General features: G+C 41.5%; 1 protein-coding gene across 2 annotated transcripts in view; it reads left to right on the top strand.

Annotated features, from left to right (window-relative positions):
• The first annotated feature begins 686 nt into the window (after positions 1–686).
• Positions 687–23,311, top strand: part of ppm1h (protein phosphatase, Mg2+/Mn2+ dependent, 1H) — a 34,818-nt gene continuing 12,193 nt past the window's right edge. The window contains exons 1-7 of one of the 2 annotated variants that reach the window (XM_035157667.2): positions 687–1,228; positions 9,969–10,134; positions 11,213–11,260; positions 12,882–13,238; positions 21,775–21,887; positions 22,077–22,161; positions 22,376–22,494. In XM_035157667.2, the coding sequence (XP_035013558.1) occupies positions 987–1,228; positions 9,969–10,134; positions 11,213–11,260; positions 12,882–13,238; positions 21,775–21,887; positions 22,077–22,161; positions 22,376–22,494 (1,130 nt within the window). In that variant the 5' untranslated portion in view covers positions 687–986. The remainder of the gene's footprint in view (positions 1,229–9,968; positions 10,135–11,212; positions 11,261–12,881; positions 13,239–21,774; positions 21,888–22,076; positions 22,162–22,375; positions 22,495–23,311) is intronic. The other variant, XM_035157669.2, reaches the window with a different exon arrangement.

Here is a 23,311-nt window from a genome sequence, read left to right as displayed (position 1 = left end):
TATATAAACACCTCTCCATTTCTGCTGGACACTGTCTTTTCTCATGAATGTTGTAAATATTGTCATTTAGTTGATGCTGCTTTACACAACATCTATTTTCACATCTTTTCTGTAGAAAGTGGCTTTTTGTCGTTTTTCCTCCCTCTCGTTGAGGGTTAATGTCAGAGGATGTCACATGTTGCACAGATTGTTAAACCCCATGAGGCAAGTTGTGATGTCTGAATATGGGCTATACAGATAAAAATGGATTGAGTGATCTAAAGATAACACTGAACATTCTGCGTATGACCTCTTGGTGAGCAAAAAGCCTGTAGTTTAGCCCACATAACATATAAATACATCTTTGTATCCTGTCATAACAATGTTTGGGGATTTTGTCACCTTCATCAAACCAGCAAGACAAGCCCAGTTTGTTGTACAGGGAATGGAAGTATAGCACCTGACCCTACATATGGCTCTTAATACAGAATCAGAATCAAATATGTATAGATGTCAACACAACAGAGATTGGTGATATTAGTATTGCAAGATGAATGAATGTGTGTGTTAGGTGAATGAGGGGTCCACTCCTCCGAACATGGGTCAGCACCCACTGCACCTTGCCCAGGGAGGGAGGCGTCTCTCTGGGATCCACTCACCTTTGACCTCCGGCAGTGTGAGTGGAACTAAGCTGCTCATCAGTGCGACGGAATCCACCAGCAGCGACCGGTTTGTCACATGACCAGCGAGCCTCCCTCCCTCTTTCCCTGTCTCTCTCCCTGTCTGTCTGTCTCTCTCTCTGTGTGTGTGTGTGTGTGAGTGTGTGTTTTAGTTCCGTGTTCACCGAGGGGCTGGATGAGTCTTCACGGCGTGTCTACCTTTTACGCCGCTGCAGGGATCGGTTGGGCGCGGGGAGCATCTTCCTCTTCCTCCTCCTCCTCCTCCTGCTCCTCCTGCTCCTCCTCCTCCTCCTCACGCAGTCGCTTCGCCGGGACCCACTCTGGACCATGCTCACGCGGGTGAAGTCTGCTGTGGCCAGCTTCATGGGAGGCGTGATGGCCGGGGGCACCAACGGAGAGCACCCAGGCGGCGGCGGAGGCTCGGACCTGCCGCTCCGGTTCCCGTACAGCCGACCGGAGTTCCTGGGACTCTCGCCCGACGAGATCGAGTGCTCGGCGGATCACATCGCGAGACCGATCCTCATCCTGAAGGAGACCAAGCGGCTGCCGTGGTCCACCGGCTACGCAGAGTGAGTAGACCTGTGTGCGTCCATGTTTTTCCACCGCATCCTTCCTGGACCAGAACCCAGTCATCAGGGCGTAAACACCAACACCAGCCGCTGTTTGTTCTCCTGTCTTCTTCCAGCAGGATCCATGCGGGGCCTAGATTACAGTAGAATCAAGCCAAGGTGCAGCAGATGGCCTGTGTATTCTACAACACAAACACCACTGTCTCCCATGGGGCCACAGCACATGATTAACCAGATAATCTATAATCTATAGTGGCCTCATCGGAGGACATCATTACCGTGGAAGCATAGCTGACGTCATTTGTTTATAATCAGGTCACTGGTGTTGACTCATTGTAGAATATGGAGTAAGATAGTGTTACATGATCAGATCAATAATAAACTACTCCATCCTAACCCAGACCTGTTACCAATATTTTACTTTAGGCTTTTCTTCAAATCTGCATGTGTCTGTAGAGCCAGTAAAACCGGATTACAGCCGTATAGACACATTGGATGGCAGCTTTTCTTCATTATTTGCTCAGTCAATGTTTGCCCTGTCACACACTGTTTTCCTCCTCCCACTGAATAGCTGAGTGCAGAGCTGCAGCCGGACCCATATGATTCACCTGTTGTGCTGTTGATATCACATATTGGAGAATCCATTGGGGTCCCTGGATCCTCCTGAATGCTATTTTAACACGTGGGCTTATAATCGTCAGAGGATATAATGCAGTGGCTCATGAAAAGTTGTTATGAACTGTGATGTTAGTGTGGCCTCTGCAAAAAATGGCTGAAATGAAGACTTGTATGGTTTATTTATTCATTTGATAGGGACAGAGCATGTTAATGAACATCAGTTTAAAAACACTCCATGTAAACATGCCAGATTCTAGCAAGAACGCTAATTTACATCTGTAGTCCCAAAGCAGGTAACAAACAAAGACAGACGCATCTCAAGCAACAACATACCAAAACAAACATAAACACCACACAAGTAAAAGAGGACAAAACACTGCCTGTTTTTAAACATGAACCCAAAAGTTAGATCTCGACATTTCCTGGACTTTGCCTTTCACATACAAGTCGGGAGATTGTGCGGTTAAGAGGCGTTCACAACAACAGGGATACGTCCGGCACCTGGGTAGAGCCTGCAGGGGGCAGAACAGTGGTGGTTCTAGGATAGTTCTAGATCAGGGGCCAGAAAGGGCCACAGAGGGGGCAATTATATGATCAACATCTGCGTTCAATTCCTCATTCAGTTAGGTGCACATTTTAAATCATATGATTGTGAATATCCTCAGATTTTTTTTGTGAAGGTCTCATGTCAGAAACGTCATCAACACATTTCTCACCTCACTGTCTCGCAGTGAATTTCCCAGACATTTTCCTGCTGCATTTTCACATGGACTCACTCAGACATTTTACTGATATTTTACTAGGGGGCTGGCATTTGCATACAGCTGAGAGAAGTATGCAAAGTCACTACACACAAACAAGAGTTTACTTTTCATGTCCGGGACATTCACCTTTGACAGGACACAACTTAGAAATATAATAAAGTCAATATATAATAAACTTTTTCTAGTTTTCTATCTTTTGCAATCTCCTGTGAATAATTTTCATCTGAAGACAGAAAAGAAAGGATGATAATTTGCTTCTTTGTTCAGAAACCATCTCCAACTCATATATGTTCTAAAGTGGGTTGAATGATGTTTGCTATCGTGTTCATATATATTTACCCGAGTTATTGTTGTTTTTGAATTTGAAGAACACACTGTGGTGTTTTTTCTTCTTCACATTTGCATATTGAAACAGGATATGGGATGAGTTGAACAACCGGACTTCATGAATGTGTGTGTGTGTGTGTGTGTGTGTGTGTGTGTGTGTGTGTGTGTGTGTGTGTGTGTGTGTGTGTGTGTGTGTGTGTGTGTGTGTGTGTGTGTGTGTGTGTGTGTGTGTGTGTGTGTGTGTGTGAGGGCGTGGCATCAGCCAGGACTATGACATGATCCATACAAATCCTCTCAGGACAGTTTAACATGGTCAGATACTGGATCACTCTGTAAAAAAGATAAATACTTGTAATGCATCTTGAGATCTTATGCTGGGTGGCAACTGTTTGCAGCTCTTCAGCCTGAAGGTAACAGAAAGTTATTCCACCCATCCATCCATGCCATGTATCCCTTTGTTGTTGAGGAGCTGGAGCCCACCCTAGCTGACATTGGGCGAGAGGTATAGGGCACACACTGGACAGACAGTAGATTGGTCCAGACGGTATTCATGTCTGACCAAATGACATAATATATGGTTTTAATTAATTCTTTGCACTGATGAAAAAATGGTTTGAGTGGAAAATATAAGTTGAGCACTGAAGGTGTGTGTATTCTGTCAGTTCTGGTAAAAATTGCAGTCATTCCCATAAAATTCTATGTGAGCAGTTACTTAGCACTGCTCTGCTAATGATGTGGCTCTAGGGGTGACAATTTAAGACCATCACTTGTCCACTACTTGCATGGACCGAAATATCTGTCAACTGCTGGATTGCTTTGGAATGCATACATACAGTATTTTCACGGTGCCCAGAGGATAAACCCTAATTTCTTTCGGGATCCCTGACTACGACTTGGCACACAAGCTTGTAAAGAAATTTGCGATTCCCAGACGATGCATCATTATGACTTCTCCTCTGGCACATATGCTGCCTGAAACTTAAGTTTCAGGCAGCCTAACACATTGGAGCCTAAACATTGTACTGGCTAAACATCACTGTTAGCTTGTTAGCATGCGGACATTAGAATCTAGCTCAAAACGCTGCTGTGCCTAAAGTCGCACAATCTCACAGAGCCTCTGACATGGCTTTAGTCCTGTTCATACCTGTTTGTTAGATGTAACATACAGTGATTAACATACAGTTTGTATCTAGTGACTTGAAAAAGAACAATACAAAATGGATGCTTCACAATCAGATCTTAGAAACCCTCACTTTTTGTTTTCCACCTTACACAAACATCCTGACTCTTTAACCCACGTGCTGAGACTGTGCACGATGAACTGCGTAGTCTCGTGCTTTCCTTCCCTCACACCCCTGTGTTTGTGTGAGCGGGCCTGTCTGAGCCTCAGGGTTATCCAGGGTCAGTGTGTTGCTCTCACTGACAGGAAGAGCAGCTCCGCTTCATGAGGAGGACTCCGATGCACAGTCTCTGTGAGTGGGCGCACTGTCAGGTCCAGTGAGCATGATCATTTGAATGGATCAGTGACGATTGCTCACTCTCACTTGCGTCACCCTTTCTTCTACTTTTACAGCGCACGTACAGGCCTCACTTCTGTAGACAGGCTACATTTACTGCAGCTGCCCTCTCCAGCACTGACCACTTACCGTGCTCTCTTTTGTTGCTTACTCTTTCTAAAAGTAGAGGGGATGCTGCCCTGGATGTCACCTTCACAGTATACACACAGGAAGTCTTTTCAGTTTTAGAGGGTTTCACCGAGGTGACCATGTCGACTCCCAATACATACCCAACTCTGCCATGAATATAAACTCCACGATATTTATAATATACTTTTTACGGTGGATTATTGATTCCGCCCACAGTCCAAAACCACGCAGCTTTGGTAAATTGCGGACTCTTGCCAGTAGGCGTGAATGGTTGAATGACTCGATAAACCCTGCATCCATCCTGAGTGAGTGATACAGTTGGACAGCGCTAAGTGCATGTGTGAGTGCACCCAAATGTATCCTCAATACGTCTATAGATCCGATCACACAGAACACAATCAGCCCTGCGATCGCTTGCGTCCTTTCAGGGGTGTGCCCTGCCCTTCACTCAATGTCAGCAGGGATTGGTTCCGGCTGGAGGGATGGATAGTACTTAGTTCTTTGTATGAGATCGGTGAACGTGGGACACAAAAAGCAACAATGGCCCCCATTTTATATCTATCTTCAGTTTAGATAAGAGTAGGTTTCAACACATTGTGCCCACAAGAATCAATCAAAGCAGACAGTTGGGATACAACACAAGCACAACTCCTTTGGTCCAGTCGTGCATGGGATGATAATGCCAAAGCTAATTCTTTTCTATAGTGTTCTGAAGAAGATGTTCACGGAGAAGCGTTAAATAATTTCAATTGTGATGATGGGAGCAAAAAACATGGTCCAAACACGCGTCGCCTTTTCTTCCTCAGCTGCTTCTTCCTCAACTAATCCAATTGCGTCTTGGCAGAGGGGAGTGGTGACACTGGGAGAGCACAGCAGAAGTTGTGACAAAGGTTTCCCACTGACTCGGTACCAATAACACATACCCCTCCAACCTCAGCAGCAATCCGATCAATGCCTAATCAATACGTCTGTGAGCGAAACACTCGCTCTGTGCACTGTGTGTTTTGGCTGCAGGTCAGCAGACATGATTGTGTTAGGGCACGTCGGTGCTGTGTCTGCATAGAAGGCAGCAAGGGGACATAGGTGGTGTGCAAGTCTGTGTGAAGGGAACAGAGACGAGGAGGGGAGATTTACAAGGTGTTTAACAGTGTGGTATCGGTGAAAGAATTCATGGAATGCATGTTTAACAAATCTAATCTAATTCCATGAACAGACCATGAATATGTGAGTTGTCCTTCTATATTTATACCTCTGCCAAGGAGGTAATTTTTTCACCCCTGCCTGTTTGATTGTAAGAAAGATTATGCAAAAACAACAACTTGGCGTATTATCATGGTGGAAGGGAGTGGTTTCCCGGGGAATAATTCATTGATCTTGATGAAATCTGACACATTAAGGGAACTGATATCTATGAGTGTGAAATTAGGCGCAACTTGATTGAATTTAAGGGGATTGTTGGTCCTTGGCGGAGGTATGTGCTCTGCTTAGTGTCATTCTACTGTAGTTAGAGTAGTTGGTCTTTTTCTCTAAGGTTCTAACATATTTTGTTCCATTGTAAAGGATCTTAATAAAGTTAGTGTTACCCTCAGCTGTGGAATGGAAGCACACGAGCGTCACTTCATTCATGCAAAGCTTCCCAGTGCTCAGTCACATGATGTAGCACATGTTCTCGAGTCGCTTCTGCTTCATCAACACAGAACCAACAGCATTCAGTGTGAGCTTTCTTATTGCACGGCTAAAGCAGTGTAACAATTTGTGCGCACCGCAATCTCTTTTTAGGATTATTTTAATCAATATCTTAAAATAACTCTTTTTTTGATCAAACAGTTTTTTTTTAAAGTGTAAAAACTCTATTATAGATAATGAAGTGATTCAATAGCTGGCATAAAAAGCTTTGAAAAATTACTGTTTTTTAGTAATTTCTTATGCTGTGAACAGTGTGTCTGTAGTAGTCATAGCCTTCGGGTCAGTTTATTTTTTTCAACAACTTGGTATTGCTCATGTTTGCTTTGGTTGCACAACAAGATGAATGAACCATTATCACTCTCTTACAAGTATTGTGTGTATATATATATATTACGTGGCATCTACTGCACTTCTGTCCGTCCTGGGAGAGGGATCCCTCACACGTGGCTCTCTCTGAGGTTTCTACCTTCTTTTTCCCCTGTTAAAAGAGTTTTTCTTGGTAGTTGTTTCTTACTCTTGTTGAGGGTTAGGGGAAAGGATGTCACACCCTGTTAAAGCCCTATGAGACAAATTGTGATTTGTGAATATGGGCTGTACAAATATAAAATTGGATTGATTGATTGATATAGGGCTACATTTCATGACTATTTCCATCACAGATAAAGCTTCTTATTATTTTTGCACAACTTGTTGTACAGAAGACAAAAAAAAAAAGCCCTTCATCATTTTGGAATAAAACCCGGGGATGGATCCAGAATATTTTTTTCAGTTTCATTACCATCTGTTCGGGGGACTGATATGTTGTGCAATTTGGTGCAGATTAACTTGGTGCGAAGTAAAAAAGTGATGAATGTGGTTACACAAGGGGACTGTTGGTGGAGGTATGCACTCTACCGAGTTCCCTTCTTGTTGCATTTTGAACTATTATGTCCGTATATGTAGGTTTATAATGTAATAATATCCCTAAAATGACCTGCGGGTTCCTGATTCTTTTGAAGCAGTGTTACTGAGGAAAAAAACAAAACAAAGCAAAGCAGGAGCACAGCGGACTCCAGCTCTGACAGGATAATTAAGGTCATGTGATGGTCTCGAATGTGAAGAAATGAAATGAGGTAACTGAATATGACAGCCCTGCTCTCAGATACAGCTCAGGCCTCGGGGATGTGGACGGCTTCTCGTCTCATATCAGAGTTGAAAAGCTTGAAAGCTCAACTGCTGTGAATCTTGTGATCTTCCAGGGTCAAACGGTCGTCATTCCCTGCAGTGCTCGGCCTCAGACACGCATTGTGGCGCATGAAGTTTATAGCCTCCTTTCGTAATATGAATTTCAGGAAAAGAGAAAGATCCCACAAACATACAGCGTGTACTTTACATCAGTGCTGACCATGTTTCAGACTGATTTTAAATGTTTTTTTTGTTTTTAAGCTTGTAGAAAAACTCTAACTGTATAAATAAGAGCTGGCAACTTTCTTTATGTAGGACTTGTCTCTCTGGCAACAAAGCCTGTGTAGTGATCTTATTCTCTAATACCAAACAGTGGAGATATTTTCTTTATCCTTCCATTACTTCACTGTAATAATAAAATCAACAATTAAGGCCAACTAAATGTTAACTGTGATAAATTATCCATCTTTATCAAATTATCAAATCTTTCCCATTTGATTACAAAAGTGAACTGAAACCAACGGTTACCTGGAAAGTTGGACATCTAAAAACATCTGTTGTGCTGTGGAACACATTCTGCAGTAAAGAACAATAAAACAGAAATACTTGGTTTTAAATATGAAGCAGGTTTGCTAATCTATTAATAAGCAACACCACAGTTAGATTTACAACTTGATTAACGGTGACATTTGAGTATGAAAGTTTATTCTTGACCCGGGAAATAATAGTGTTGCAGCAATAAATCTAAACTTAAGGTCGATTTATCTTTTGCTGGATTTTTTAACTACAGTGCATGGTCTGCATCACTGAATGCTGTGTGTATGGAGAAATGAATGCATGTAATGACAACAGAGCCATCTCCATTACAACTGAGCAGCCTCCACGTGTTGATGAAGACTTTGAGACGTGGTCAAAATCCCTAGAGAGAGATCGTAAGTGGACCTGAGAAATATGTAGCACGTGGACAGCTAGAACCTTTTCTGTCGAGCCCTGAAAAAAAGTCCAGACCAAAACCTGTTTTGTCTCATACACAAACACGGGGAGAACATGTAATCTCCACACAGAAAGACGCTGCTCGAACCAGGATTCAAACCGGGAACCTAACTGCTGCGAGATAACACTGCTAACCACAGCACCACCAACAACTTCACTGTGACGGGACGTGAAGCTCTTGCCTGGACTGTAATGAAAAGGACAACAGATATCCACAGTATCTGGGTTATAGCTGTGAGGGGAAAGCAAATGTTCCATTGAAACCTGTCTTACTGACACACTGTAGGGGAGTATGTTATTATTAGTCTTTAGCACGGGGGACGTGGAGAGCACGTTGTGTAACACACCAATCAAAATCAATCTTACTGAGTGAAGGCCTCCACAGTTAATATCCTGTGGTTTTGACGACCCAGTGTGTTTTCTTAGCTGTAGACGGACGATCTCTGCTCTGCGTGTTAGTCCCTGTGACCAATTAGGGCTATTTATATAGGATCCCCCATAGGGAAGTAATCATGACTGCCTCTCTGCAGACAATTAAGAATAGATGCAAATCTTGCTGTATTTCTGAAATTTCAATTGGTCTTTTGTGTCGTATAATTACAGAAGGAAAACAAGAAAAAATTGACCTAATTTCCACAAAGATACTTGTTTGTTTTTCACACTTCTTCCCGCATGCAGCTTGATTATTTAACTCCCCGTGCTCTAATTTCATAAGGTATTCTGTGCAGAGTTTTAAAAGGGCCACTGTGGAGTTAACATCTCCTGCGGTGTGGCTAAATTAAGAATGCCTGGAGTATTGTTAAGCAGCGTGTGCTTGTCCATGACTACAGCAGCTCGCAGCAGCGGTGCACCATCTGCCAGGTGTCGTATAATGCAGTATTCATGTGTCTTCCTGGCACTGGACTCAAATTGAATTGTGTGCGTTAGGTCAGTGTACATCTGCTGCCTTTCATTCACCGTATCTCACTTTATTCACTGCTGCCATGGAGGCAAACCCATCACATTTAGATGAAAGGTCATCTTCTATTGCCTGTAAATCTGCTGCATCAGCAGTCATGTGTCCAGCAGACGCGTTGAGCAAGAGTCCCGCAGCAGAGTGTCTGCGGGCGTCCCTCTGTCATCCCTCCACATTCAGGAGATTGTGTCTCTGCATTAATAAACACAGAGAGGCCCAGTAACCTTGTGAAAAGTTGAAATGAAGACGCAGCTGCTGCTGAACACTTTGTGATTCTGATGGAGGGCTGTACTTGAAGTGATGTGAGGGAAGATGACAGATGATGTCACAGAAATTGTTCGTCCCTCAGGGTCTCTTAGTTTTTGAACATATTAACTCACTTCCCTATTTATATCATGAATAGTACACACATAATGTCTGCTGGAATTATTGAAGGTATTGTAGCATTTTGATCTCATGACTCCAGTTTTTTAAATATTTTATTTGTTCATAATTCAAAGAGTTTTTGTTATCTCTTTATATCAGGTGAAGTGTTAAGATGAATCATGGCTTCAATATGTGTGTCCTGTTATCTTCTCTCCATCCAGAGTGATCAATGCAGGGAAGAGCACATTAAATGAGGACCAGGCCTGCTGTGAAGTGCTGATGGTGAAAAGGAGACCGGCAGGAAGCAGCACACCCAACCGGACCCCCCAGACCCGCAGGAGGTCCTCCCTGCCCAACGGAGAGGCCCCGGGTCCCCGGGAGAACCTGGTGAGTCAAATGAATGTGTCTGGATCCATTGGGAAGTAATCAACCATTCCACCTTATCCAACTTAACAACTCAAAAAATATAGGTTAACAAGTCGTATTATCCTTCAAGTACTTATAGTTATAGACAAAACATTTAAACAAGAACAAATAAGACCTCAGTTCTATACCTCAGCCTGAGAACTTAAAAGAACAGGGAACGAGTATTGGCTTGTTAATTCTGAGAATATGAGAATAAAATCGTAATATTATAAGAATTTAGTTGCACTTGATAAGACAGTTGTAATATTACAGGAATCTTTTCAAAAAAGAGCCAAAAGAAAATATATTGTTATTTGTGAAATCTATACTAAATGATAACTTCACAAGATGTTCCACATTCCTCATTTTAAAGCTTGCGACAGGCTGATCTTCTGATATTCCCCCTCTAACTTGACACTTATTATTATTATTACTTTATTTCCATAGATTTTCTACTATTTCTTGCAATAAAAAAACCTTATTTTGGTATTATTACTTTACTCGTTTAGTGTTTTCCCTTGAGTTGGCCCTGATACGTCGTAACCCTACGTTTTGATGACGTGTTAAAACTCTTCAAGAGCTTCTACATTTGAGCTCAGAGTGAATGTAAAGTCCTTGAATGTCCCTGGGGCCTGTTGTTGGGACCCACTGTCCCCTCATCCCGTCCCATCAGCAGTTTATTGGGGCATACAGTGACAGCCAAGGCAAACATGAGCACATTTACTCACTAAGAGGGAATTCAAGTTTACTTTGTGTTCTCGCACACAACACAAAATGTCATGCATGAAGGAAAACTACATGATTATAAAATGTGAAGCCACTTCTGTTTGTCTTGGGGAGCTGTGCACTTACACAGGATAATGACACACTTGGCTCAGTCACTGACTCTGTCGCTTTATACTGATGTGTATCTCACTTTGTCTTTCTGATTTTACAAGCGCACTGTGATTTATGTTTGCTCATTATATAGTTCTCTTAAAACACTTTGTAATTTGATTTGTAATATATTTAATTTCCTCATATCTATATAAGTAACACTGCTGCTAATGTTTACTCTCAGCCCCCCAGTACTTCACCAAGCCCTACCGAGAGCCTGCAGAAAACCCATGCAAGTACCTCATGACTCACTGCTGCAGTGATACTAGACCCATAAGAGTAGTGTCGAGCTGTTTCTAGTGCTCTTTGCTTCATAGCCTCACGCCATAGCTCCAGCATGCACTATATTTAGAAAATCTGAGCTTTAGTGTGTGCAGAAATAAGCAATGATCCACACTCAGTGACCAGAAAAATGCACTATACTGTGTAAACCCTGACCCTGCTGAACTCAGCCCCTCCCTTACATACTGTATGTTTCCAAGCACCTTCATGCACAGGGCTTAAGAGTTATTAGTATCGAAAGAATAAAAGCATGATCAGTGGTTGCAGGAGGGCGGAGGATGAGACAGTTGCGGCACTTTTTGAGGGCTCAAAGGCGTGTGATGAATGAACCACATCACAGGGGACTTTATGTATGACGTTATGTGGGAGGAGGCCTTGTGTAGATGGACTTTAGGAACATGCATGTCAGATCTATTAAAGCCTGTAGATTGAAGCATTGGTGCCAGAGGAAGCAGAATGAGTTCATCCATTCATGGACCTCTTGCACCACCAAGAGGAAGTACACGCTCAGATCCGAGGCTGTCATTGAAGTGACAGCTGCAGCCCCTGAAAGCGTTTCCACTGAACACCTACGGCAGTGGTCCTCAAATGGGAGTCTATGGACCCCCGCAAGACCATGAACAGTTTCCAGTTTCATCTTCTTAAATGATCATGATATCTGGGTTTTCTAGGTTGACATGGTGAAAATATTTTTAATAAAGTTTATCTCAAATTGTTATTCACGTAACTAAGTAGAATTGTAAAAAAAATAATGGCTGTCAAATGATTCCAAGGGACGTTAATTTGTCCTTGTGTTATCTTGAGTGAGGACCTTTGACCTATGGGACACATTTGGATACAGTTTCTGTAGAAAGGAGCTTTCACTCATTATTGTTGGGTAATGTGAAGCCCTGAAGTTGGCATGAATGTGCACCATGATGTGTGTGTGTGTTTTTGCATTCTGGTAACTGACAGTCTACACCTGTGGTTTCCGACCTGTTTGGCTTATGACGCTGTGACCTACTGCCACACACTGTGAACTGAATATAATGTGTTTGCAGTTCAGCCAGTGATGTCCTCCTCTCACATAGTTTCATTTAGGTTACAGTGGCCCAAAGAGGTCAAACTATCCAGTATTTCACAATGAAGCTAAGAAAAATAAGAAAAGAATATATTTTATAGATGAAATGTTTTTGTTTCCATTTCCTTTTTCAACCTGATGTTGACGCTCGTTAGTGGGTCCCAAGTCTCTGGGCCAGCTGTTCATCATATGACTGCAAGATAATTGTTTGTTTTTTTTTACACATAATAATGGATAAGTCATTAAACGTTATTGATCATTAATTATCCTGAATAATTGTAACTATCATGAGTCCCATTTGGAATAATTAACCTGCTGAAAACAACTTCTTAATAACTGTTGAGAAACCATTCTATATTTGAACCAAGGAAACTGCTTATGACCACAGAACGTTAAGCTACAGACAGAACTCCACTTAGATATTGTCAGATAAAACAGCTCAGAGATGAAAATGTTGACTCCTCTGATAACTGACACTGGGTTGGACTCTGTATCTGATGTCTGTATCCAGGACGGTTCTGAAGACCTGACCTTCCACTACTGGGCGTTGTTCGATGGCCACGCCGGCTCCGGGGCAGCTGTCATGGCCTCCCGCCGGCTCCATCACCACATCGCCCTGCACCTTCAGGAGGTGATGGAGATCCTCTGCACTCCGAACCTGCTGCCACCCACATGCCTGGGCGAGGAGCCCATCAATCACCATCTCACCCCCACATCCCAACGCGCCCTCACCAGGGCTGCGTCTCTCCGGGGCGCTGCAGGGGCTCCGGGGTCACCCAGCACGCCACCTACACGCTTCTTCACGGAGAAGAAAGTTTTGCACGAGAGCCTGGTGATCGGAGCCATCGAGAATGCCTTCAAAGACATGGTAAGAGACATGTCCTGGGTATAAAGGAGACATGTGATAAGGTCTTACATAAACTCCCCAATGTGAAATTCAAATACTACTCGCTCCATTCAAATGACAGAATATAAAAAACGTGTTCCTGTGGGACTGCTAAGCCTCTCGCACAAAGAAAACCAACAATTCAACTTCCGACAATCTTAAAAAACATTTAAGACATTTAGAGATTTGACAGAAGTGTTCTGCAGTACAGTGTGAACAGAAATCAGGGCAGCATGTTGGTGCAGTTTGTAGCACTGTTGCCTCACAGCGACCGGCTCCCTGTTTGAATCCCAGTTCGCCTGGGGACTTTCTGTTTGAAGTTTGAATGTTCCTCTTGTGTCTGTGTGGATTTTAGCTGGGAACACCAGCTTCCTCCCACAGGCCAAAGACATGTAGGTTGGGTTTGGTTCATTGGGGACTCTAAATTGACAGTATAGGTGTGAACATGAGTGTGAATGGTGATTTGTCTCTATATATAAGCCCTATGATTCGCTGGCGACCTGCCCAGGGTGTGTCCTGCCTCTCACCCAATGTCAACTTGGATTGGCTCCAGGTCTCACATGACACTAAAAGGATAGATCTCATTGATAATGGATAAATGGATTTGTTTTCTAATTTTTCATATCAAGGGTCAACACATATGGATAAGATATATTTAGTTTGCACTAATTTATTTCCTTTAGATTGGTTCCAATATTTGCTTGAAATTTCTAGATGATTATTGTCTTCTTTAATGTTTAAATTAAATAATTTGAAAGTCATTCATGTTGAAAGCAAATATTTCTACTTATGATCAGTTCACATGCCAACAGTATTCCCTTGACTGGCCTTTTTATACTATGCATCCTCCCTTTGGATATTTTGAATATATTTTACAGGGTAGTCCTTCACTAAACAGATTGTGGCAGAAAAAGAAAAATACAATAAGAAAAACAATTTTTTTTTGTAGCGAGAAGTTCCTACATTCTGTTAACCTTTAAATTTTCTATTTACCTTACCAACACAGCTTTAAATCATTTTCATGATGATAGAAACTTTTATATCTTTTATTAGCATTTAAACATTGACCAGTAACTGTGCACACATGGATCATTCAGTTTTACTTAACATCCATTCAACTAATTGCTTCCTAAGTCAATTTCTATTGATTCACTTTAATTAGAAGGACAAACTAAATGCACATAGACATCCCAGTGTCCTCTGATTGGTTATCAGATCAAACATGCTCAGTTAGACCTATACATGCAGAATACATAAAGTACACAACCTACACATGTAGTAATCATCATCATCACCATGTCCTAACCTGTTATGGAAATGGTATTTAAAATAACAGAGTTTCTGTATGTTGTGTATCAAACACTTATTATCTATAGGGGAGAGCTGTGGGTGTCGTTTTTTAAAATTGCAATTTGATTCAGATCCAAAAATAAATACAGATCTAGTGAATGTAAATGTGGTTTCATAAGGGGACGGTTGGGTCAGAGGTAATATGCACTCAAAGTGTAATTCTAGTTGTCTATACAGCCATCAAGCTAAAATTAGATGGGTAGTGTTGTATACATAAGGATTTGGGTGTCACCCTCCTCTGGCAGTCCTGGGTTTGTACCCTCATGGTTGAATGCACTTATTGTAAGTCGCTTTGTATAAAAGCTTCAGCTGAAATGAAATGTTATCTAATGAAATGTTAAGGTCGAAGGTGATGAGGTGCACCAGGGTGAAGTGTGGTCACACACATGAGACTGTACAAACACTCTGAGGACAGATACACACGTTCTTCTCTCACACTCCACCCTCTGCAAATTCATAATGTATGACTGTTTCTCTCAAGCTGGAAGCATGTAGTGTCAGTAAGTCAGCCAGCCAGCAAACAGCCAGGGGAAATGGTGCACTCTACCCCTTCCACACACACACATGCACATTCACACACACACACACACACACACACACACACACACACACACACACACACACACACACACACACACACTCACCATCTGGCTGTGTTGTAAGTGGATGAAGGAGACTTAACTCATACAGAGGCCAAAAGATCGAGACCAGAGCCAATCAAAACAGTGTGGACTTGCCTGACAGTCTTTGAGGGGGACAGGTCAAAGGTCACCGGCCTCAGTTTCAGCATCAGGGTTTTCCATCAACAGTCCCTGCTGGGTTTACCCTGGGCCGGGTCACGACAGAATAACAACTGTTACAGTGAAAGATTACATTTGCTCCAAAGGAAATAGTTGCTCATTTCCATCAGTCGAATAATAGTTTCAGCTGAAAACACATATACTAATACGTAATACTCATGTACAAAGTGAAAAACTGAAGCAATAAGGCAAATACACAGGCCCTGTGTGATAAAATTAAAAAATCTTCATAGATTTATGAATAATTAATTGAATAAAATCAATTAAGTATCTACTCTACATTGTTTTGCTGCTGCAAACCTGTCTGGCTTTGTAAATGATTTCAAACAGACGCTCTGAACGATCTTCCAGTAATTCTTCACCCATGTGTCCACATCACAAAGTCTTTGCTAAAAGCCAACATTTGTTCTGTGTGAGTGCTGGTGCTTCCACTTTTTAACCACTAGGTGGAAGTGTTCAGTTAGCTATTTGTACCAAGCTGCATTGGCCATAAAAAGGGATAAGTAATGAGTCTGTGGATCATTCAATAAAGGATCTATTGTGGATTTTGGGTCAATGATCAGTTTGTTCCACAGAGTCATGAGGATTGTGTTTATGTAAATACTTTGGATAATAATAGAACTACTGTCGGACAGTAACGTTGGTTAAAATAACATGGCGGAAATCCCGATTTTTGCACAGGATTCAGGTCACAGAATATAAAAATTACGGCCCACTTCTTACCCACAGTACATAATCTACCCTCACATTGCAATTACTTCTCTTTCTGTTTCTCTCTTTGTCCTTCTCTATTGCACAAGACTCAAAGCAGTCTGCAGGAATCCACGTTTCCCTCTGCTCCTCCTCTCTCCTCTCATTTGCCTCTCCAGCTCTTTATCCGGCTCTGAATCTGCACTTTTCACCCAGTGTCTCCTCTCTTTCTTAAAGGGGAATTGCACTGAAATCCACAATTTCAAGCTTTGCAACTTCAGTCACAGCCTCTTTGACTGTCATACAGCTAACCTTACAGCAACTGATCAGTGTTATACTTAGTTTTACCAGGTGGTTACAGCGTTTTTTATCTAAAGGCTTTATGATTCTCTGTCATTAAGTCATTTGAGAACATTTTTATATAATCAGGTTAAATTGAGTGATTAATACAATTAATAATAATATAATAAACATTATTAAACTTTCAAAACACAGATACAAGGTGTAGGAATGTAGGAATGTACCATTAGGAAACAATTATTGTAAAAGCAATTTGAGCAAGAAGAAAGCACACCAATAAAAATGTGTCTGTAAGAGTTTTCCAGTTTACTAGTCGACACTAACATCACCAACAGCCCCTTGTGTTTTATATATTTTTTTCCTGAAGCTCATTTAAAAAAAAAAAGGAAATGTCAAAGAATCTTTGAAAAGTGTGTTGCTCAAAGTCTCAGTCCGAGTTCACCGCGCCCGCAGTATCTTATCAGAGGGATCCACCTTTAATCCTCCTCTGACAGGACTCGCTGCATTCCTGTGAAAGTGGCCGGTTTGTGTGGAGTGGCTGCTCCGGCCTGATAAACACTCAGGGATAAACAGAAAAAAAAGAAAAAAACAACGTGTAGCTCAGAGCCAGAGTCTTATCACTCTGAGGGTTTGTTGGGCCAGGAGGGAAATGAGAGGAGCTCCTCGGCCTCCTCAGGGCAGCACATGTCGCCCCTGTGTGTGTTGAGGTTGAGGGAAACAGCCAGTGTGCCTATAGCCTATAAAGCTCAATATTTAACATGCTACATGAATTGAATTATATGTGTAAAAGTGTAAAAATAGCAAACTGCTCACAGTGTGGTTTCACAGCACACAGAGCAGAGTCAGTGTTAGTCACCAAAAACACATAACCCTGCGTACAAAACAATGTAAAACAATGTGTATTCTCTCTATTTTAGTTTGTTTATTGGATTAAATAAACATGAAATAACGTATATCAGTTTCAAAGGTGCTGCCATTTTAGTCTTAAAGTCTTATTTTTGGACAAATCCAGGCTAACTGTCCGTGATTGTGCTATTTCTCGGCCTTTGTGCTAATTTAGATAACCAGCCACTGGATGTAGTTTCCCATTTGCATTCATGAGATCAATATTGTCATTGAACATACAATGGCTTGTAAAATGTCAAACTATTCCTATATTTAGATGTGTTGTTGTGTTTTTTCCTGGACATTAGGAAAGAGTCACGTTACGCTGCTGTCTGGCCTCCTGGCTTCAGCTATGACAGACGTGACAGTTTTATCAATTTTCTGTCACTCTGACTGAAAGCAAATAAGCAACTCTTCCAAATGTTTCTGCTTTTTTAGCATGAGGTGTGTTGTTGTTTGCGGCGGTGAAAAGTTACAAATAAGCCTTCATAACCTAAAATGACAGAAACCATAATTGTACAACGACATTATAATGTGGTCCATGGCCAATAAAGATAGAAGGCATCGTAAATGACCTATACTGCACCGAGCCATCAGGTGGCGATCAAGATGTTAAGATAAGTTATGTGTTTCTAACACATAACTTATCATTAAGGAAGTAGCTCAAAGAACTAAAACTATTTTTCGATAATAGTTCGGTTGAGAGATACTTTTTAGTTTTTTACGTTTCCCTGAGGCTTTTTAAAATAAAACTTTCACTACATTAACATATAGTTAATCTAGTTTTATCGGGTGAGATGTGTGGGCGTGTACTGCATAATTACACTTTTTGTGCATGTCTTTGCTGTACTTTAGTGTGTCCCTGACCTTTTCCTTTTCCCTGAGTATATTATATCCTTGTTGCTAGAGTGACAGATTTGCTGTTATAATTGTGTTAGCTGGATGTGTTACAGCGGCTCCTTTACTCCGTTTCCAGCTTCTTTTGTCGCCTTTTTGGAGGACGTTTGTGATTCAATATTAAAAAATAAAAGCACTCGTGAAGATGCTTCACTTCCGTATAATAGCTTAGATTTATTGAGCCAAAAATAACAAAATATTCTCCATGGTTGAGTTTCAACAAAGGTATCAGGCTGTCATCCCTCCCTAATAATACACACGTGGATGACCTAATCAGAGGGAGGATTAGAACCTGCCATCATTATTATTTACAGGTATTTCAAATAATCTTGATCCATTATTTCAAGATCATAAACAATTTAAAATTTAGAAAATAATTGCCTGTCCATCAAATAATACCAAATCAGATTTACGGCTCCAACAAGATGATAACTATATGTAAAGTCAATTGATTTTGAATGGGTGATGTGATGTGATGTGGGAAAGCATTTTGCATTAGATTGTCAGGACAGTCTAGTAGAAGGAGATGTGTGTGTCTGAGCAGTGGCGTGCACGGCCTCAGTCTCTCTGTCTCTTATTTACCTCAGACGTCGGATGCTTCCTGGCAGAAGTGGAGAGGAGATGTTTATGCAGACATTTTCATTATTAAAGACTTGTGCCTGCAGCAAGAGGTACAGTGAGGATAAATATGTATGGCTCACTATGGATTCATAATTCATCCCGTGCGAAGGACACATTTGTTCACCTCCCTCCCACACGACTCACACACACACACACACGTCTATCCGTCCTCAATGCCCCTCCATGCCCTCTCGCTCCTGAGAAATGTGTTGCTTCTTCAAGCAGACAGCTGCAACATTTGAGAGTGTGTGCATACACACACAAAGACACACAGACTTTCTGACTCATACGAAATCGTACACAAAGCACACACACATACACACAGAACTATTTGTACACCCATGCAGTCGGATTCACGTACACAATGGACACCTACTCTACAGTCCTCCTTTGTTCCCTATGAGGTATAAAAACATGCATATACTGTACTTGCTGTAAACACACAGACACACAACTTTCGAGAGTGCGTAATTAGATGGAGGTCATCAGCAACAGAGCAGAAGGCGATGTGCTTCAGTCGCATCCATCATGGGAAAACATCTCACGGATGGACTAACCCATTTTTCACGCCATTCACTCTGTTGATGGTGATGGAAGGACGTGAGGGAAGAGGCCATGCAGGTCATTAATTTTCTCCGGTATAACTTCCTTCTTCTGTTCTGCAATTAAGAGCAGAGCAACAACAACCAGAGAGATGGAGAGAGAGAGAGAGAGGAGAGGTTAAAGCAAGCAGTGTGAGAAGCCAGGTTCAAATTTATGTGAGGATTTTGATTAATTCACTGACAGGTTAATTATTCATCTAATTAATGAATTAATAGCATGGTTTTTTTTCTTCTTCAGATCACTCTTTTGGTTTAATTAGCACCAAATTAATCTGGGCTAATTAACTGGTGTAATAACCAGCAGTCCTTCCAAACTTTCTCTCGTATCCTTTTGGTTTCCTTTTTGTTTTATTGCTCCTTGGCACTCTTGATGAATGAATTCATTATGTTGCTTTAATTAATAATGGCATCATGGCAGGTTTTAAGTAGCAGGGTAATATTTTACTCCGTATCAGGTTCTTGCTTAAATGCTATGTGCTGCAGCGTGATAGGAAAACATTTTTTTAAATGTGTTTTTTTTTTTTTGTCTTATAGTTTCTCAACGCCGTGGACTTTCAGTTTGAGACCAGAATGATTTGAGTCAGACTTTGCAATACTTTCACTCAAAACCCTACACTCCCACTTAAATAGCCACTGCTTGTGCTTAGATTTACTCCGCTTGTGCTCAACCTATGAGCTTGCACTCAGATATTTTGTTACTTGGACTGATTTCTTGTGCTCCAGGTTGAGCTCTTCTTCTCGTGCTCATGCAGCTTATGTTTGCATGTCCTCTGCTCTTGGATTTTTTTGTGCGACAAGTCTGTCAAATTTCCCCAGCCAATAGAATGCCAGGTGTAGTGATGACAAATTAAAATGTCCCGCTCTTGTTCTAGTACCTCTGTATTAGCTGCAGGATCAAGATGACTATTATTATTAATGTCAATGTCAACTTATAAAGCACATTTAAACAACTTGGTTGACCAAGTTAAAGGTATAACAAGAAAACAGCAACATGCAATATATCATCATACTAAAGATAATAAAATCTGCTTGGATAATAATGTTCTCAACTCGAAAAGAAGGCCAAAGAGAAGAGATGTGTCTTCAACAATGATTAGAAGCGTGCAAGAGAGGAAACCGATCTAATGTGGAGTGGTAAGATGTTCCACAAGTTTGGGGCGGCTACTCCAAAGGCTTGATCACCTCTAGTTATGAAACTAGTTTTAGGCAAATCCAGTAGCAGCTGAGTGGCTGATCTCAGCTCTCTAACATGAAGAAGTTCATCTAGGTAAGGCGGTATCAGTCCATTTAGAGATTTAAAAGTTAACAACAACATTTTCAAATCAATCCTGTAACGAACAGGAAGCCAGTGGAGGGAGCACAACACAGGTGTAACATGGTCCGTCTTCTTCTTTCCTGTCAGGAGGCGAGCAGCAGCATTTTGCACGAGCTGCAGGCGTTGAGTGGATGACTGGTCTAAGCCCACATACAAAGAATTACAGGAATCAAGTCGAGAAGTTATCAAGGCATGGATCACCCTCTCTAGATCTTTAGGAGGGAGATAGGCCTTTACCTTCGCTATGAGTCTCAACTGAAAGAAGCTAGTCCTAACAAGGGAGGAAATCTGAAACACTGTCAAAATAAACACCAAGACTCTTCACAGAGGAGTGAATATTAATGGCTATAAGGCCAAGGGTGCCCACATCCAGCAGTTCAGGGTTTGTCCAAACACAATGACCTCAGTCTTGTTTTCATTTAGGTTGAGGAAGTTCAAGCTCATCCATGATTTAATGTCATTCAGACAATAAAGCAGGGGCTGCAGTGAACCCTTAGTTTTTATATTCAAGGGCAAGTGGATTTGTACATTGTCCGCAAAAGAGTGGAAAGAGACATCACATTTCTCAATAATTTACGCGATGGGCAACATATTTAAAGAGACAGAGAAAGACGTCTATCTGTTAGGTTGGACTGAAACCACCTGAGTGCAGCACCTTTCATTCCTACAACAATCATTTCTAAGAAAATGTCATTAAATTTCATTCAACAGTTGTGGGTGTGTTAGCTTTACTTCTTTTAGAGTCCTGTGCGGGTGGTTACTTTGTTCGTAGTACATACAATAAATGTAATTTTATTTCAAAAGTTTTAAATGGAGCATGGGAAGTACATATGATAAGGACAAGCAGGCGCTATTTGTGTGATGGTTTTGAGTGAAAGCATTTCAAAATCTGAACGTGAAATCGATAAGTTCTGCTCTCAAACTGAAAGACCACACTCTTGAATGAAGATGAGAAGAAAAAAACTATATCATAAGCCGTGTTGATTAGACACATGATTATTTCCAGAGGATGAGTGTATTATGTTCCATCATTAAAAGGAATATGTGTGTTTGTTTAGGATGTACAGATTGAAAAGGAGAAGGCAATCTACAACATCTCAGGTGGCTGCACTGCTCTGGTGGTCGTGTATGTACTTGGGAAGGTCTTCGTTGGGAACGCTGGGGACAGCAGGTGAGAAACACCCTCACACACACACACACACACACACACACACACACACACACACACACACACACACACACACACACACACACACACACACACATCTAGGCCTTTTTTCACTCTTTCTCTCGCTGTTGCTCAACTTCTCCTGCCAGCTTAAAGTAACAGAGATTTGGTTTGTCTGCTCGTCACCCTCAGAGCGATCATCATCCGAGCCGGGGAAGTCATCCCCATGTCAGCAGAGTTCACACCAGAGTCAGAGAGACAGCGACTCCAGTTCCTGGTAAGAAAAAAAATCTCTTCTCTGCACGTTTCCTCTGAGAGCACAGCTGTCAGATATTAGCAGCACTGACCTCCCCTCCTGTTGAGACACCAGCCATGCTTTGCTCTCGGTCTCCTTCACACTGCCTGCTCTCTTTGCAAGCTTTATAGTCTATGGAATTGTTTTTCCTATCCCCTAGGCATGTCAATCTTATTTTTTTCTTTTCATATCAAAGGCGTACATGCAGCCCCACTTATTAGGGAACGAGTTTACACATCTGGAATTCCCCAGGAGAGTGCAAAGAAAAGAGGTTGGCAAGAGGATGTTGTACCGTGACTTCACCATGTCGGGATGGTGAGTTGTTTTACTATTTATTTCACCACTTAATCTAAAATGCACAGGGGACAGAGCATGCTAACTGTGAGGATGCCAATGTCTGAATTTGTTTTTGTATTGCTGTATTGTGTTCCTTCCTGTTACATTATTTAACTCCAAACACACATTAACTAGAATAACACTCAGTGGAGTTCATACCTCCACCAAGGCAACAGTCCCCTAAAAAAACATATTTAAATTCACTAGATCTTGATTTTTATTTGGATCTACACCAAATTTCACACACTCCCCTAAAGTCCCCTAAAAATGTCAGATTTTTATTTATCAAGATCTATGAATTTTTCTCTGAGAAATGGTGAAAAACACCCTATCTCACAATTTTGAAGAATGTGAAAATAAATTCCTGGATATGCCCTAAAGTTGAACGGGTTCTTCCCTGACCCATACTGCATCCTTCCACAAAGTTGTATGGAAATCTGTCCAGAAGTTTGTGTTCTTGCTCACAAATAAAAAAACAACAACCAATTAACAAATGGACTGGGGTGAAAACATAACCTCTTTGGTGTAGGTAAATATCCTGTTCAGTTTTTTTTACATCGTCTAACTTAGTGTTTATATTTGAGCAACACATAATGCAGCCAGTTTGAAAATAGCCCACAATAGCAATCTCTCTGTACAGGAATGGAAAAAGTCATTCAAACACTTCAGTGTCAGATGGAGGCCAGGAAATGGCCTTGACATTTCTGCTGGTGTGTGAGAAGAATGCTATTAGGAATCTGTGGGCACCGCAAGGACCCGACTTTTTATCTTACTGTGGAGAGAGTTTAAAAAAAAA

Source organism: Hippoglossus stenolepis, chromosome 5 (assembly GCF_022539355.2).
Source record: "Hippoglossus stenolepis isolate QCI-W04-F060 chromosome 5, HSTE1.2, whole genome shotgun sequence".
Taxonomy (NCBI): Eukaryota; Metazoa; Chordata; class Actinopteri; order Pleuronectiformes; family Pleuronectidae; genus Hippoglossus; species Hippoglossus stenolepis.
The sequence above is the reverse complement of the archived record's forward strand: the minus strand, read 5'-3'. Positions and strand labels throughout refer to the sequence as shown.